Source organism: Eurypyga helias, unplaced genomic scaffold (genome assembly GCF_000690775.1).
Source record: "Eurypyga helias isolate BGI_N326 unplaced genomic scaffold, ASM69077v1 scaffold15380, whole genome shotgun sequence".
Lineage (NCBI taxonomy): Eukaryota > Metazoa > Chordata > Aves > Eurypygiformes > Eurypygidae > Eurypyga > Eurypyga helias.
The window spans coordinates 77443-89690 of record NW_010226406.1 but is presented as its reverse complement, the minus strand read 5'-3'; the positions used below and the strand labels follow the sequence as shown (position 1 = coordinate 89690).

The following is a 12248-nucleotide window of genomic DNA, read 5'->3' as shown; positions in this document are numbered from 1 at the left end:
GATGCTAGCCTAGCACAGAAACAGCTCCTGCCCCAACACGTGGCATTCTCCAGCTGGTGGTGGGCTCACACACCACTTCTGGTGGGACAAATCGGTGATCTACAGATCTGCCCCCTATAGCCGTGCTTACAAGCCTCACATATGTACCTAACAACCCCTGCTGCTTTTAAGGGGCCAAAACTGGCCTGAACTGCCTGCTGGGGTAGAAGGAACAGTGATGGAATTGTGTCTCTGGCCTGTGATTGGGACAGACATTGCCTACTCACCTGGGTGGTGGAACCCTCTCCTGGAGGCCCTGCTTTCCTCCTTCTTACCCCAGTACCCTCAGCTAAAAGTCCTCTGAGCATTTTGGGGAGGAAAGGTTTATTTTTCCGCTTTCACTTGAGCAGCGAACTTATTCTGAGACATTGAATACTTGCTTCTGCCTCATGTTGCTGGTGTGACCTGGAGCACAGCAGTTACTGACTTGACAGTTCAGTTTTCTGGCTGTAGAACTTTCCCTCCTTCTGATGAACATTATAAATTCTGTAGTACATGCAAAGCGTCACACCACTGTGATGAATGGGATGGGGGGCAGATTTTGTAAGTCTCGACAGAGAGTAAATTTATTTTTATACCTATACGTCTTGAAAGGTAATATTTTTTTCATGAAATTCATGGCTTCTGTAATTTTGAGGCATTGGAACCATTTTTTTTTTGGTTAGGAATTCATTAGGTCGTGAATCATTTTGCCTGCACCGACCTTCCTTTGGAGGCTTCTGTTTTCTACCTCGTGAACGACGCCTCGTGTGAGACATGACAAGCTGATAGGTTGTGATGATGAATTTGCCGTTGCCCACTGGTCTTGGTGTGATCTGTGGATGCGTGTGTTCATGTCCCAGTGTTTATCAAAAGATTTGTGACCCAGGAGGAGAAGCTTGATTTTGACATTTATTTCAAAACAGGTCCAGAGAGTGAAGAGGAACCAGGGATAGCTGGGCTGAGAGAAAAATGGGTAAAGCAGGGCTGTGTTGGCATGATGCCTTTATTGTTTTGAAGGACCTATTCTTTCGGTTAGCTACACCTATGAGCATGCACATGGGAAGCTGTGTGACTTTTTATGTCATCACCTTTGTGCAGACTTGAGAAATCAAACTCCTCTGGGGTATTAACCACCTGTATGCTGTACTGATCCAGCTACAGTGAGCCTTCCAGCACAGAACATTCTCATCACTTTGTAGCATCTGACATGAGTGTGGAAGAGAAGAAGATACTTCTAAAAAGTCTGATCTGTTTAGGGAAATGGTACTAGCACTTTGAGAAGACAGGAGGGAAACCTGGGGCACTTTGGCTCTGGTGGTGCTGCAGCTGAGTCTGTGACAGCTGTAATCATTCACTTGATTAGCACAGCAGGACTAGTTTTTATCTCCAGGTATGTCACTGTTGGTCAATACAAACGTCTTCCTCAGTGATTCTTTGAAATCGGATAAATACATTTTCTTTAACTGCTCCCTGTTTGTCTGTAGCTGGTACGTCAAAAGGGTTGCGTGACTGGAATCACCAGGTGAACAACACACTTTTACATACAGCTGGTGTGTGTTTCTGGTGGAGCTACTGCAGCAGACGCACTTGACAGTCTTCAACACTATTTCTTCATTGCATTTTTATTTAAAGAAAGGGAGAAGTGTCATATAGGGTTCACCTTAATGTAGCCTGTTTTAGCGAGTACACAGGTAGCATCTGTAAAACTACCTAGCTCGAGAGAGCTCTACCTGTGAGCGTGAGTGACTGGGACGGTGCCTAGGTTAAAGTGAATGACTTGCGATGCCAGCAGGACAGCACTTTCCAAGGGGCCATGACTACTACTCAGATTAGAAATAGCCTAAAACTAGGACCCTGACCATGCAAACTTCTTTGTGGCTAAGGGAACACCGACTAGACACTGTTATGTGCATAAGGGCTCATAGGGTCAGTGCCTCAGTTTGCCATAGCTCTGCCTCAGAGAAAGTAAGTAGAGCTGGTCTCTTGGCTGGTTTTTATGGAATAATGAAAGTAGCCAGATTACAAATGCTTCTAGCATCCTGCTGCTAGGCATTTAGTGCCCACTCACGCATGTGCCTATTGGCATTCGTGTGTAGGCACCTTTACATTTTTACCTCAAGTCACTTTAAATAATCTAACCACCTTTAGATTTTTATGTTACCTGGATTCAGATTTTTTAAAAAATGTGGCAGCGAACTGCGGACTTCTTCCAACATATTTTTTAAACCATAAAATGAATTCCCCTGAATGCCTGTTAAGCTTAGTAGAGAATTGTGAGGTCAAAAACATTATTCAGTGAATGAAATATACTGAATGTAAAAAGCCAGCAGACAAACTTCAGATGCTGCAAGTTAAATCATCATGACGGAGGTTATTGCAGTACATGCTGCATGTCTTACTAGTGACGAGGCCATTAAGTTTAACATGTTAACGACACTTAAAGACTGACAGGGCCATAATGCAATGCGGGCTACCTTCTCTCACACTAAAACTTTTGTAAAATATAAGGGCAGTGTACGTCCAGTGTCAGACCCAACTAGCTTCTGTGCAAATAAAGACGGCAGAATGTGATTCTATAGAAATAATGACCAAGTTCCAAGAAAATTCCTAGATTACACTAAAGATTATGGAGGTGGGATGCAGTATTTCTACAAATCACATCCCTTACATGTCAGTGCCAATGAACTCTAAAATCATTCTCCAAAACATGTGTTTTCTGAAATCTAAGTCTGATATGGATACACACTGTAAATCTTGGTGATTTCCATGGGTTCTCTACACTGAGCTGGTGAGCTCACCCCATCTCCATGGGCTAAATCCCCCCTTTCAGTTAATGGCGTGGCAAAAGTGTTGGTGGGTGGATGCCTCGCCACAGACCAAAAATCCCACAACACTTAGCACTGAACCACGAGGAAACACAAGTTTAAAAAACAATTTTATTAGACAAATTATTTAGACAAATTATACACAGAAAGCTCTGCCACTTGTAACTGAGGCCTCCAAAAAGTGTTTTGTGTATCTGTATAATAGGCAACACGTCAAAATAGGCCTATTTTAAATATCGTACATGGTTAACAGGTTTTTTTTAATAGCTAAAATCACTGCAACATCTGGTATGTCCCTACATAGCTTGTTGGAGAGAACTTTTCTTTTTTTTGTTGTTTTTATCGTGCTCAGAAGTGTGGATGAGTTCATGAATGTTACAAGGGGGAAGCAAGTTGTGCATGCTCTTAGACACTTGCTACCCTGGAAACAAAATGGCCTTCTGCACGATAAGAATTCGTTCTGCCTTACACAGTAGACAATATTTGAAGATTTAGTACAAAAAACAGTGACAGTACAAGATGCTCCCCCAGAACAGAATTAGCATCAAAATAGAATAGATCTGAAGAATATACCTTTTTATTTATCCTAAAGCAAATCACATAGGCTGATTCCTATTAATCCTAGCCAAAGAATGAGTTAGGTTAAAGTAAGTGTATGGTTGTGTTAAAAACAAAACCAAACCAAAAACCTCACAGGATAAACTGCTTGCTTTCTACTTAACCGCATTTTTAGTTTTAAGGATTACAAATTGAAAGCTCTTCCTAAGTTTCTAACGGGTAACAGTGTTACTTTAAAAAGCTGGTGCCAAGGTGGGCACTGGTTTTGCTCTCACTGCTGTTCGTTCTCTTGTTCTATACAGTTGGCACTAATGTAAATAATACATAGCTCCTCTAAAACTAACTTAACATATAAAGGGTTAAAATGAACGCCTGTTCGTATTTTTTGTCCTTAGAACAATACATGATTATAGTTAAGGCCACATCTGTATTTCTCAAGGTGTGGGTTTTTTTTTTTTTTTTTCCCCCTCCACTAACACCACTATTGTATTCATCAACTGTGCTGATTTGGAAAATCATTTATTAACCTTTGATCTATGTTTAAACTTCTCTAGAGCTCTATCAGTTGTTCATGAACATGGCATACCTAAGAGAGAGTTCCATTTGCCTAATTAATGAAAAGTAAAATTACCAAGGTTAGCCTTACAGAATGCTTGGTAGCCAACGCAAAACCTAACCAAAGGAGTTACATCTAGGTACAAACGTTAAATTGCCCCGGATGTTCTAATAAAAAAGTATAAAATACGCTCTGTTGGCAAACGATGCAAGTCAGAATAACGTTAAAGCAACCTGTCTTTTCTAAATGAAAAGACCCCCTGCACTGTACATCTTTCCTGTATACAACACATTTTTACTAAAGCTTTATTAAATGAATTGCAACAGCAACGGCTGCCATTTTATAGCTATATATACATGTATATATATATACATACCTGTGTGTGTATATATGTATATATATATCTGTATGAGATACTAATTTATTTAACACAACAGAGGCTTCTGCCATATGATACAGTTTACTGTACATAAGAAAAACTTTTAACACTGTACAATCACATAAAGGTCATATGCACTGTTGCAGTGCAAAAGTAGGTTTAACTGTAGTCTTTACTGGCATAGTAATGGCTTTTTGTAATCCTACAAAATTGCATTCTTGTATTATGGGGCCTGAATGATCCTTTAACTTAATTTATTTTGCTTGCCTTTTTTTTTCCTTTTTGCCTTTTTTTTTTTAATTTTTCATTTTTTTAAACTGCAGGGTTTGCCTTTGGTCCACAGTTAAAAGGACACACAGCAGTGGAGCACTGATTGGATGCAGCAGAATACACGAAAAGGACTTAAGTTATTGCAATTATATTAAAAAAAGGCAGTGGGGGAGGAGGAGCGAATGCCCTTCTGTAAAGTAATCAGGAGTTTTCTATGCATGGTTTGCTGCACGTTTCCTATATTTAAAGTATATGAGAAGCCTGAAGTAACCAAAACCTATCGTGGTGAAAGAATAAGCAATTCAAGTAATAAAGAGAATAAGGAGAGACAGAGGAGACCAGACTGAGAAAGCAGAGAAGAGTTGTTACTAACAATCCTGATTCTTAAATAAAATTAAAAAAAAAAGGACACCCCCCCCCAAAGAAAATAACCCACAAACAAATTAAAAAAACCCTCAAAACAAAAAACTAAGGAAAAGCAAAAAGGTTACATCCATGTTAGTCCCACAATATTACAGGTGCTCCTCGCAAAGGGAGTCCTAAAAAAGAAACAGTGAGGAAACTTGGTCTGACGCTCAGATGGAGGTGCCTCGGTCTGGGTCACTAACAATATTCAGCCCCAGAGTAGGGGTTGGTTGGTAAGGGATAGATGACATTGTTTTGATGGGACTTCTGAAAAAGCCCCCATTGGGTGCCCTGTGCCTGAACGGGCCAGTTCGGTGCTCGGGCACACTGCCGAAGGAGAAACCCGAAGCAGCTTTAGCAGACAGCGTGCGGCTCAGAGTCTGGATCTGTTCTGGTATGAAGGTGGTTGTGGTGATGTGAGTGTTTCTGAAGTCACTGATTTGCTCCAGTGCCTGGCGTGTGGGTAAAGTGTCAATGTCCAGTGGGGTCAAGTCAATCGATGAGGTGGAGAACTGTTTATGGGGACTGTCGTCGTCTGTGCAGAGGCTGTTCACACGCCTGTGGAGGTGCTCCAGGTCGATCTCCTTGTCGTCCTGGGGAATGAGAAAAACAAGAGGCACCGCTCACCATCGCCATTTGTGCTGAGTTGAAGCTTGACAGTGCGATCAGAACTGCTTGGGAAGCACAACGTACAATCAACTACAGCTGACTGTTAGCTGACAGCATCCCTGAACGTCCCCAGCAAACACCCGCACCAGCTGAAGCTGTGTGGGCTAAGCCCAGAGGCAGACCCTTACACCACAGCTACCTTCAAACCCTGAATCCGAACAACACATCTCCAAGCTCCACCAGTCGGTTTCTGTTTCTGTCAGGAAAAGCTGGGTGCGGAGCTAGGTGGGTTGGGCTAGCAACAGCTGAATAGCAGTAAACTTTGCACCATGAAGGCAAAGTGTAATCTCAAATGCCTGGGTTGATGCCAGTTCTTCAACGCTGCAATGAGGACTAAGCTTGAATGTCAACATGGGAGGCTCTGAGGGGTCAGGCTGCCATCCTTGTCATTCCCTCAGGGCTTAAGGAAGGGTTAAAACATCCCAGGTTGCTTTTTGCTTTATGATACAAATTGCTGCATAGAAAAGCTGAACTTCCAGACAAAAATCCAAACACTGGTGACTCACTGACATCCCACAGAATGGAGTACACCAAGCAATTTTAAATTACGTCAAAAGAAGGATTCATTCTCCCCTTACCTACAAAGAAGCAATTCCACCAATTCTGGTGGAACTGCGTTCTTGTGGGTGAGAGAAGGACTGGGATATTTATTATAGTATATCAACCCTTCTCTTACCTCTGTCCCTTTTCCATCTTAAACCTCTCCTCCCACAGAACTCAGTTACACAGGTTTGTTTGTTATGATCCAGAATTTAAATGCACAGAAGTTAAAAAAAAGAAAAAGAGAGGAGAAAGTCCTGGGTGACCAAATAAATCACCTGTATTGTGCACAGGTATTTCTATTAAACTGCAAAGCTTAATTCAAAGCGGCATTAAGTATACACATACAGGGGTATTCCCTCAGTTTAGATAGTGCAGCTCATTCAGAACAAAAATCAATTTCAACTAACCTTAAAATTTACCTTAATCTCTGTGAAATCTACTGGCTCTTCCAGGCCACTAGAAATATCTCACACTCTAGGACCTCACAGAGAGTAATTAGGCAGCCGACAGATGTGCACTGATGACTTCCAGCCTTGATCACTGCAATTCAATGACTGGCTTGATGCAGAGCTCCCTGAATCAATGGCAAAACTCCTAGTATACCGAACAGGCTTGAGATTCCCTCCTTTGTCTAGGAATGAAGTCAAGCACTCTGAAAAAGTCCACACCTAGAACAAACTGCAGGAGTTCATCTGCTTAGCAAAATGGATCACTGAATATTTGCACTGGTACCACGCCGAACACAGAGCCCGACTGGAAGGAGGCTGAGAGGCCAGCTCCCCTCCGTGATTTTACCCTCCGAGGACTGGGACATGGACAGAAACCATAGGGAAAGGGGGCAGGGAGCGGGCCAACAAGGATCTCCTGGTGACTGGACGATCACTGACCACAAAGGCTTTGGTTTGGGCTCATCACGGGAGGGAAAAAATGCAGCGCTCATTTCTCGGACTTGGCTTTCTGTCTATAGTTTATTCACAGGTGGACATAGACATGGATGCACATAACAACCACACAGGTGACACCAAAACCAAACGCATTCACCAAACGCTCTCTCCTAAAAACTTTGGAGCTGCATATGGATGCAGGAGAACTGGGGCCACATCGAAAACTAAAGAAATATACAGAGGCTCTGCTAGCACGTGCAAGTCATGACTATGTCTCTGAGGGACAGTCCTAAATTTTCCTTTTTTTTTTTTTTTTTGTGTGTGTTTTGGTTTTGGGTTTTTTGTTTGGTTTTAATTTTGAAAAAACCACACAAACACTTTGTCATGTAAAATGTCAATTGAGAAAAGATTGGAATTTCATCACTTCTGAGCCTCTGTGAGTTACTCAACAGATTCCTCTTTCTTCTCTTACAGAGATGCATTTGGGGCTAGGGTCAGACCAGTGAAAATAAATAAGCGGTGATATTCTCCCATGCTTAGCCCACAACCCAATCTCCACCCAATTGATACACCAAAATTAGACCCACTCACAGTAAGATTGTGCATATCTCCATAATATGATCTTTCCTCTTCTCTCTTGTGTGATCAGTAGGGAAATATTCAGCAGTTTTCACATTTAAATTATCATCAGGCTTCAGAGTCAACATCCCATTGAGATTACTGGGGTGGTTCATACTTCTCTCAGAGCTACTGTTTAAGGCTGTCTGCAGACTCAGGCAGACATCACTGAATGGATTACTTCTGGTATGCGACCAAATGTTATCTTCACAACCATAAGACAATTTTTTCAGTATAAATGCTTGCATTCTGGAGCACAAGATGGCAGCCACCAGGAAAAAGGGTTAGCTTGCTGACCACAAACTGGCCCAATCTGACCCCCGATTCTGGACTAGTGGCCTGGAAGAGCCAATGGATTTCATGGAAGCTAAAATGAATTTTAAGAAAGTTAGTTAAGATGTATTTCTTTGTTGAATGACCCCCACATCCAGGATAGTGGGGACATTCAGCACATACGTCCATGTTAAACTCAGTTTTGAGCCAAGCTTTTCAATTCAGCATTGAGAGGCAATTTTAACTGCTAAGCTAATGACCACGTAACAAAGATCAAGGAGGCCAAATTATACCATTTGTAGAAAGTATACACTGGAATTTCTCTGCATTTGAAAATTGAAATAGGAAATTGTATAGTTATATAAAATATCCATATTGTTTTTTCTTTTCCTTTGTTATTTATTTTTATGTTTTGTACCAGATAAATATGAAGAATGTAGTTCTGACATTTTGGGTAAATGGCAATCAAGTACATTTTAAGTTTTTAAAATAATTTACTGGTTGAAACTATAGGGTTTCTATTCCTGAGAAACCCAATTTAAAGACTAGAGGTCCTTTTTTTTTGTTTCTTTTAATAATGGTCTTGTCCAGATCTTGAACAAAAAAAAAGCTTGGGAATTAAAACAGTCAAGATAAGATTAAACGCATTCTAACATCAGTGTCAATGCTGTCTAATTAGGTAGTGTAATTAATCCTGCCTGATTACACAGCATTAGATTAGCAGAAATAAATGCAATGGAGAAACTGCAGAGAAGGTGAGACCACTGCACACAAATTAACAGCAATACCCCACAAGCTACAAAGATGTGTCTAAGCTACACAGATAGAAAAGCTATAATTGGTAGTGCTACATTAAAGCTCGTATTTCTGTTCAGCTTTGGGCATCGCTGCCAAGCACATTTTAATAACCTTTTTTTTTTTCCCCCTAATGTTTTTCTCATATCTTGTACAGATAAAGACTTAATTATGAAGGTAAGAAATTTGTATTAAGACTATATAAGGCTCACATGGCTGATAAAGAGATGGATAGATTGCCACCGGAGGGAAAGCTTTACACACGCAGGTGTAGAAGCAAACTCATCTCAGGTGTAAAATAACAGATCTTCCTGTGGTCTCCTTTCCAAGATTTTCTGCAACAAGTCTGTAGTAGATTTCATAAATAAATCTGGCCTGAATCTGAAATATCTAACGTACTCTTGCTTCCCTGGACTTCAGATTAAATAATGAGAACTGAAGTTCAAGGAAGTCTAAAGAGGTTAACATTTCTGAAAATGGGGCCAAGCTTATTTAAACAGCTAACTGCTGATTAAAGGGCTAAACTTTGCAAATCTATTTTGAAAGACTCAGCCATGGAGCTTAGGGGCTATATTCTTGAAGAAGCCAAGAAACCTTTGAACTTACTGGTGAGAATTAGCTCTTACCAATGGGAATAATGAACTAAATATTGATGCATTAATAATGTACTATTCTAGAAGAAACAGTTGTGCTTTACTTAGAATAGTTGCATATTTATACACCAATATACTTTTTTTCTAAATGTAATTCAAACGTTTCTAGAATGAATAGCTAAAGAGATTTTGAGGGACAACATTTACCTTCAAAAAATCAGGAAGCTAAGGAAATTTCTCTGAATTTGATTCTCTACCTTCTCTAATACTATAAAGTCAAGACAGCAATTTTCAGGGTGCATGAAAATTCCCCAGGAGAAATGGAGGGTCTAATACCTCTTTTGATGGAACCCGGGAGCCTTTCCTTTTATTCCACCACGTTTCCAACATGGCAATGAAACAGGATAGGACAATCCCAGCAGCGAGGATGCAGAAAACACCTGCAAAACTTTTTATGTCCAGGGCACCTCCTTTCTGTTTGGTATCCACAGATGAGTAAAGATCGCATTGACCATTCTTTGGCCACCACTTATGCTTCAGTATGTCCATGTCACCGTTCTGCTGCAGCTCCAAAATCCTTGAGGAGAAAGCAGAGAGTCAGGGGTTACCGTGAGGCAGTGGAGGTGGCACCTGAGAGCACGAGGATGTAATCTGACTACTTGCAACCTCCCCATGTGCCTCGGAAGGCCAAGGAGCTGACGGATCCAGATGGAGTGATTCAGCCAGAAAAGAAAGCCAGAATACAGGGTTATCTGTAAGACTGAGCATATGGGTATCTGTGCTCCACTCTAGATACAGGAAGGCACATACAAGTCTCACTTTCCTTCTTTGACCTTTAATGAAGACCTTTAATGAAAATGCTTTACTTAGTAGATTGTATTTTCTTAACCAGCTTTCACTGCAGACTATGTCAATTGACTTTTGTAGTGCATTAGGTGTTTGACAATATATACTCTGCACTTTAATCACTGGAGAAGAGACATTTCAATTAAAAAAAAAAAAAGAAAAGGAAAATACAGTTCAGATGTACGACAGGGCACACGTTACCTTATTGTAAACTGATCTTTATTAGGTTACCTACTTGCTACTTTGGAGAGAGAGCAGAACTGTATTAGTTGCAGTCACTAAAGACCTAAACTAATCTTCCTCAATGGGAGCAATTTCCATAGGAAGGTTCCTTGCTGCAGAATTCGCTCATCCTCACACCTATGTACCCAGCCCACCACCACAAATTTACCGGGCAGTTCGCAAGGCCAGCGTATTTAGGTAGACGTCCCGTGGGATGAATAATTTGAGAAATGAGAATTTTATTTGGAAGAAGATTTTCATATTTAGCTCATTTATTCCTCAGGAGAGTGTTTTTTTAAAAACATCCAGAAGTGACAAGAGTCGCAGGTGGGTGCATCTGGTTACCCAAAACAAAAAATTCAACAATTACACTTAAAAAGAATAAACCAGGGGGAATGTTTTCCTTCAAGTAATAAATTTGTTTTTCTTTTCAGTGTTGGAAGGCAAACAATTACTTGTGTAATCATCTGACACAGCATGGAAAAAATCCAAGTGCACACAAACCAGCAGAGGTCTGAGATGTCGCTACCAGAGACTGTACTGTGTCAAAGGAGGAAGTAAAGCTGCCCCACTGACTCAGGGCTATCATAACAGCTCAATGCAGTGGCCAAACTCAGCCTCAGAAAAATGCAGTGTTATGAGAAGGAGCTTGAATGCACCTCAGAAGCACAGGGAAACTGCTCTGTACAGAGACCATTCAATCTCTAGTGACACTTGAACAGGTAGGCATGTCAATGAAACCACCAAATTTTCTATGGCACATCCAAATGACCATGCTGTGGTCTTACCAGAAATGGGAGACTTCACGCAGCCATCAGCAGCTTAAATCCCTGAACAACTCTGGAGTGAGTTTTCGCTCCCTACCTAGAAGTACGTCCCATGGCTGAGATCCCAACCTGTTCAGCGGGAAACTGCTTGTACACCTCTGTGCTGTACCAATGGGAACAGTGCCCTTGCGGAGCAGACTGTAGGTGATACACATGGCTTTGGAGATGCCAGAATCACCGTGTTCTGGCTTGGTGAATCAGAAGTGGGACAAATTCTGCGCAATGGCTGCTGACAGTACACCACGGAAGGTCCAGCCCTGGAGAATGGCAAACAAGGGTCACGTGTGCTATATTATTAATTATCCCAAACCCAACACCAGCTTAGGGAAGCCCCATCCCAAACCTTCCTGTGGGGGCAGGGATAAGTCAAGGACAGGAGGACACTCCGTTCTTTTGCACGAGACAGAATAGCTGTTATGAGACAGCTGTGTTCAGAGGAGCTTTGGAGGCATGGGGACCATGCTCAGGACTGCTGTCATTGCTGCCTACAGCTGCTTGTTGGGAGCATGTAGAGAAGCTGGACCCGGAGGACCCAGAGAGAAGAGATGCAACTGGGACAAACTGGAACATGAGAAATTCCAACTAGAAAAAAGGAAAATGGGAGAGGTCAAAGACTGGAACAGAGAGTCTGTGGCATCTCCATCCTTAGCAACACTCAAAGGCCCACTGGGCAAGGCCCAGAGCAACCTGACCTAACTGGACCTGCTTTGAAGAGAGGGCTGGGCTGGAGACCTCCTGAGGTCCTTTCCCACTATAACTGCTCCTCTATGACTGCAAACACAGTCCGTATGCTACTCTACATCATGGCATACAGGGTTTAGAGGTTTACACAACTCACTGTAATTCTGGTTCTCACTGCCCTAGCATCCTGTATTAGGAGTTATGTGAGTGCTTTGGCCCAAATATTGCAGTCTGACAGATTAGCAGGAGCAGCAGGTAGTCGGCATAAACAGAATCCTTTTGT

At 41.7% G+C, this 12248-nt stretch overlaps 1 protein-coding gene across 2 annotated transcripts; it reads right to left on the bottom strand.

Annotated features, from left to right (window-relative positions):
• Positions 1 to 4649: 4649 nt before the first annotated feature.
• LOC104510733 (glutamate receptor ionotropic, delta-2-like) lies at positions 4650 to 9960 on the bottom strand. Of its 2 annotated transcripts, XR_727907.1 has the most exons (3): positions 7702 to 7719; positions 6646 to 6904; positions 4650 to 5607 (listed from the first exon to the last, which is right to left on the bottom strand). XR_727907.1 is itself a non-coding variant. In XM_010153083.1 (2 exons), the coding sequence occupies exons 1-2, from the start codon at positions 9936 to 9938 to the stop codon at positions 5185 to 5187; spliced, it is 636 nt and encodes a 211-aa protein (XP_010151385.1). In that variant the 5' UTR covers positions 9939 to 9960; the 3' UTR covers positions 5102 to 5184. The 2 variants fall into 2 exon arrangements, 1 of the variants encoding a protein (XP_010151385.1); XM_010153083.1 differs by lacking the exons at positions 6646 to 6904; positions 7702 to 7719 and adding an exon at positions 9726 to 9960 and having other exon boundaries at positions 5102 to 5607.
• Between the last annotated feature and the right edge of the window lie 2288 nt (positions 9961 to 12248).

What these genes read in the sequence shown, in the direction of transcription:
- LOC104510733 (XM_010153083.1), bottom strand. Translation starts at nt 9,938, where the DNA reads ATGGACATACTGAAGCATAAGTGGTGGCCAAAGAATGGTCAATGCGAT. An exon ending in CCCGGGTTCCATCAAAAGAG is followed by an intron (nt 5,608 to 9,725) that starts GTATTAGACCCT and finishes CTCATTCCCCAG; the next exon opens with GACGACAAGGAGATCGACCT.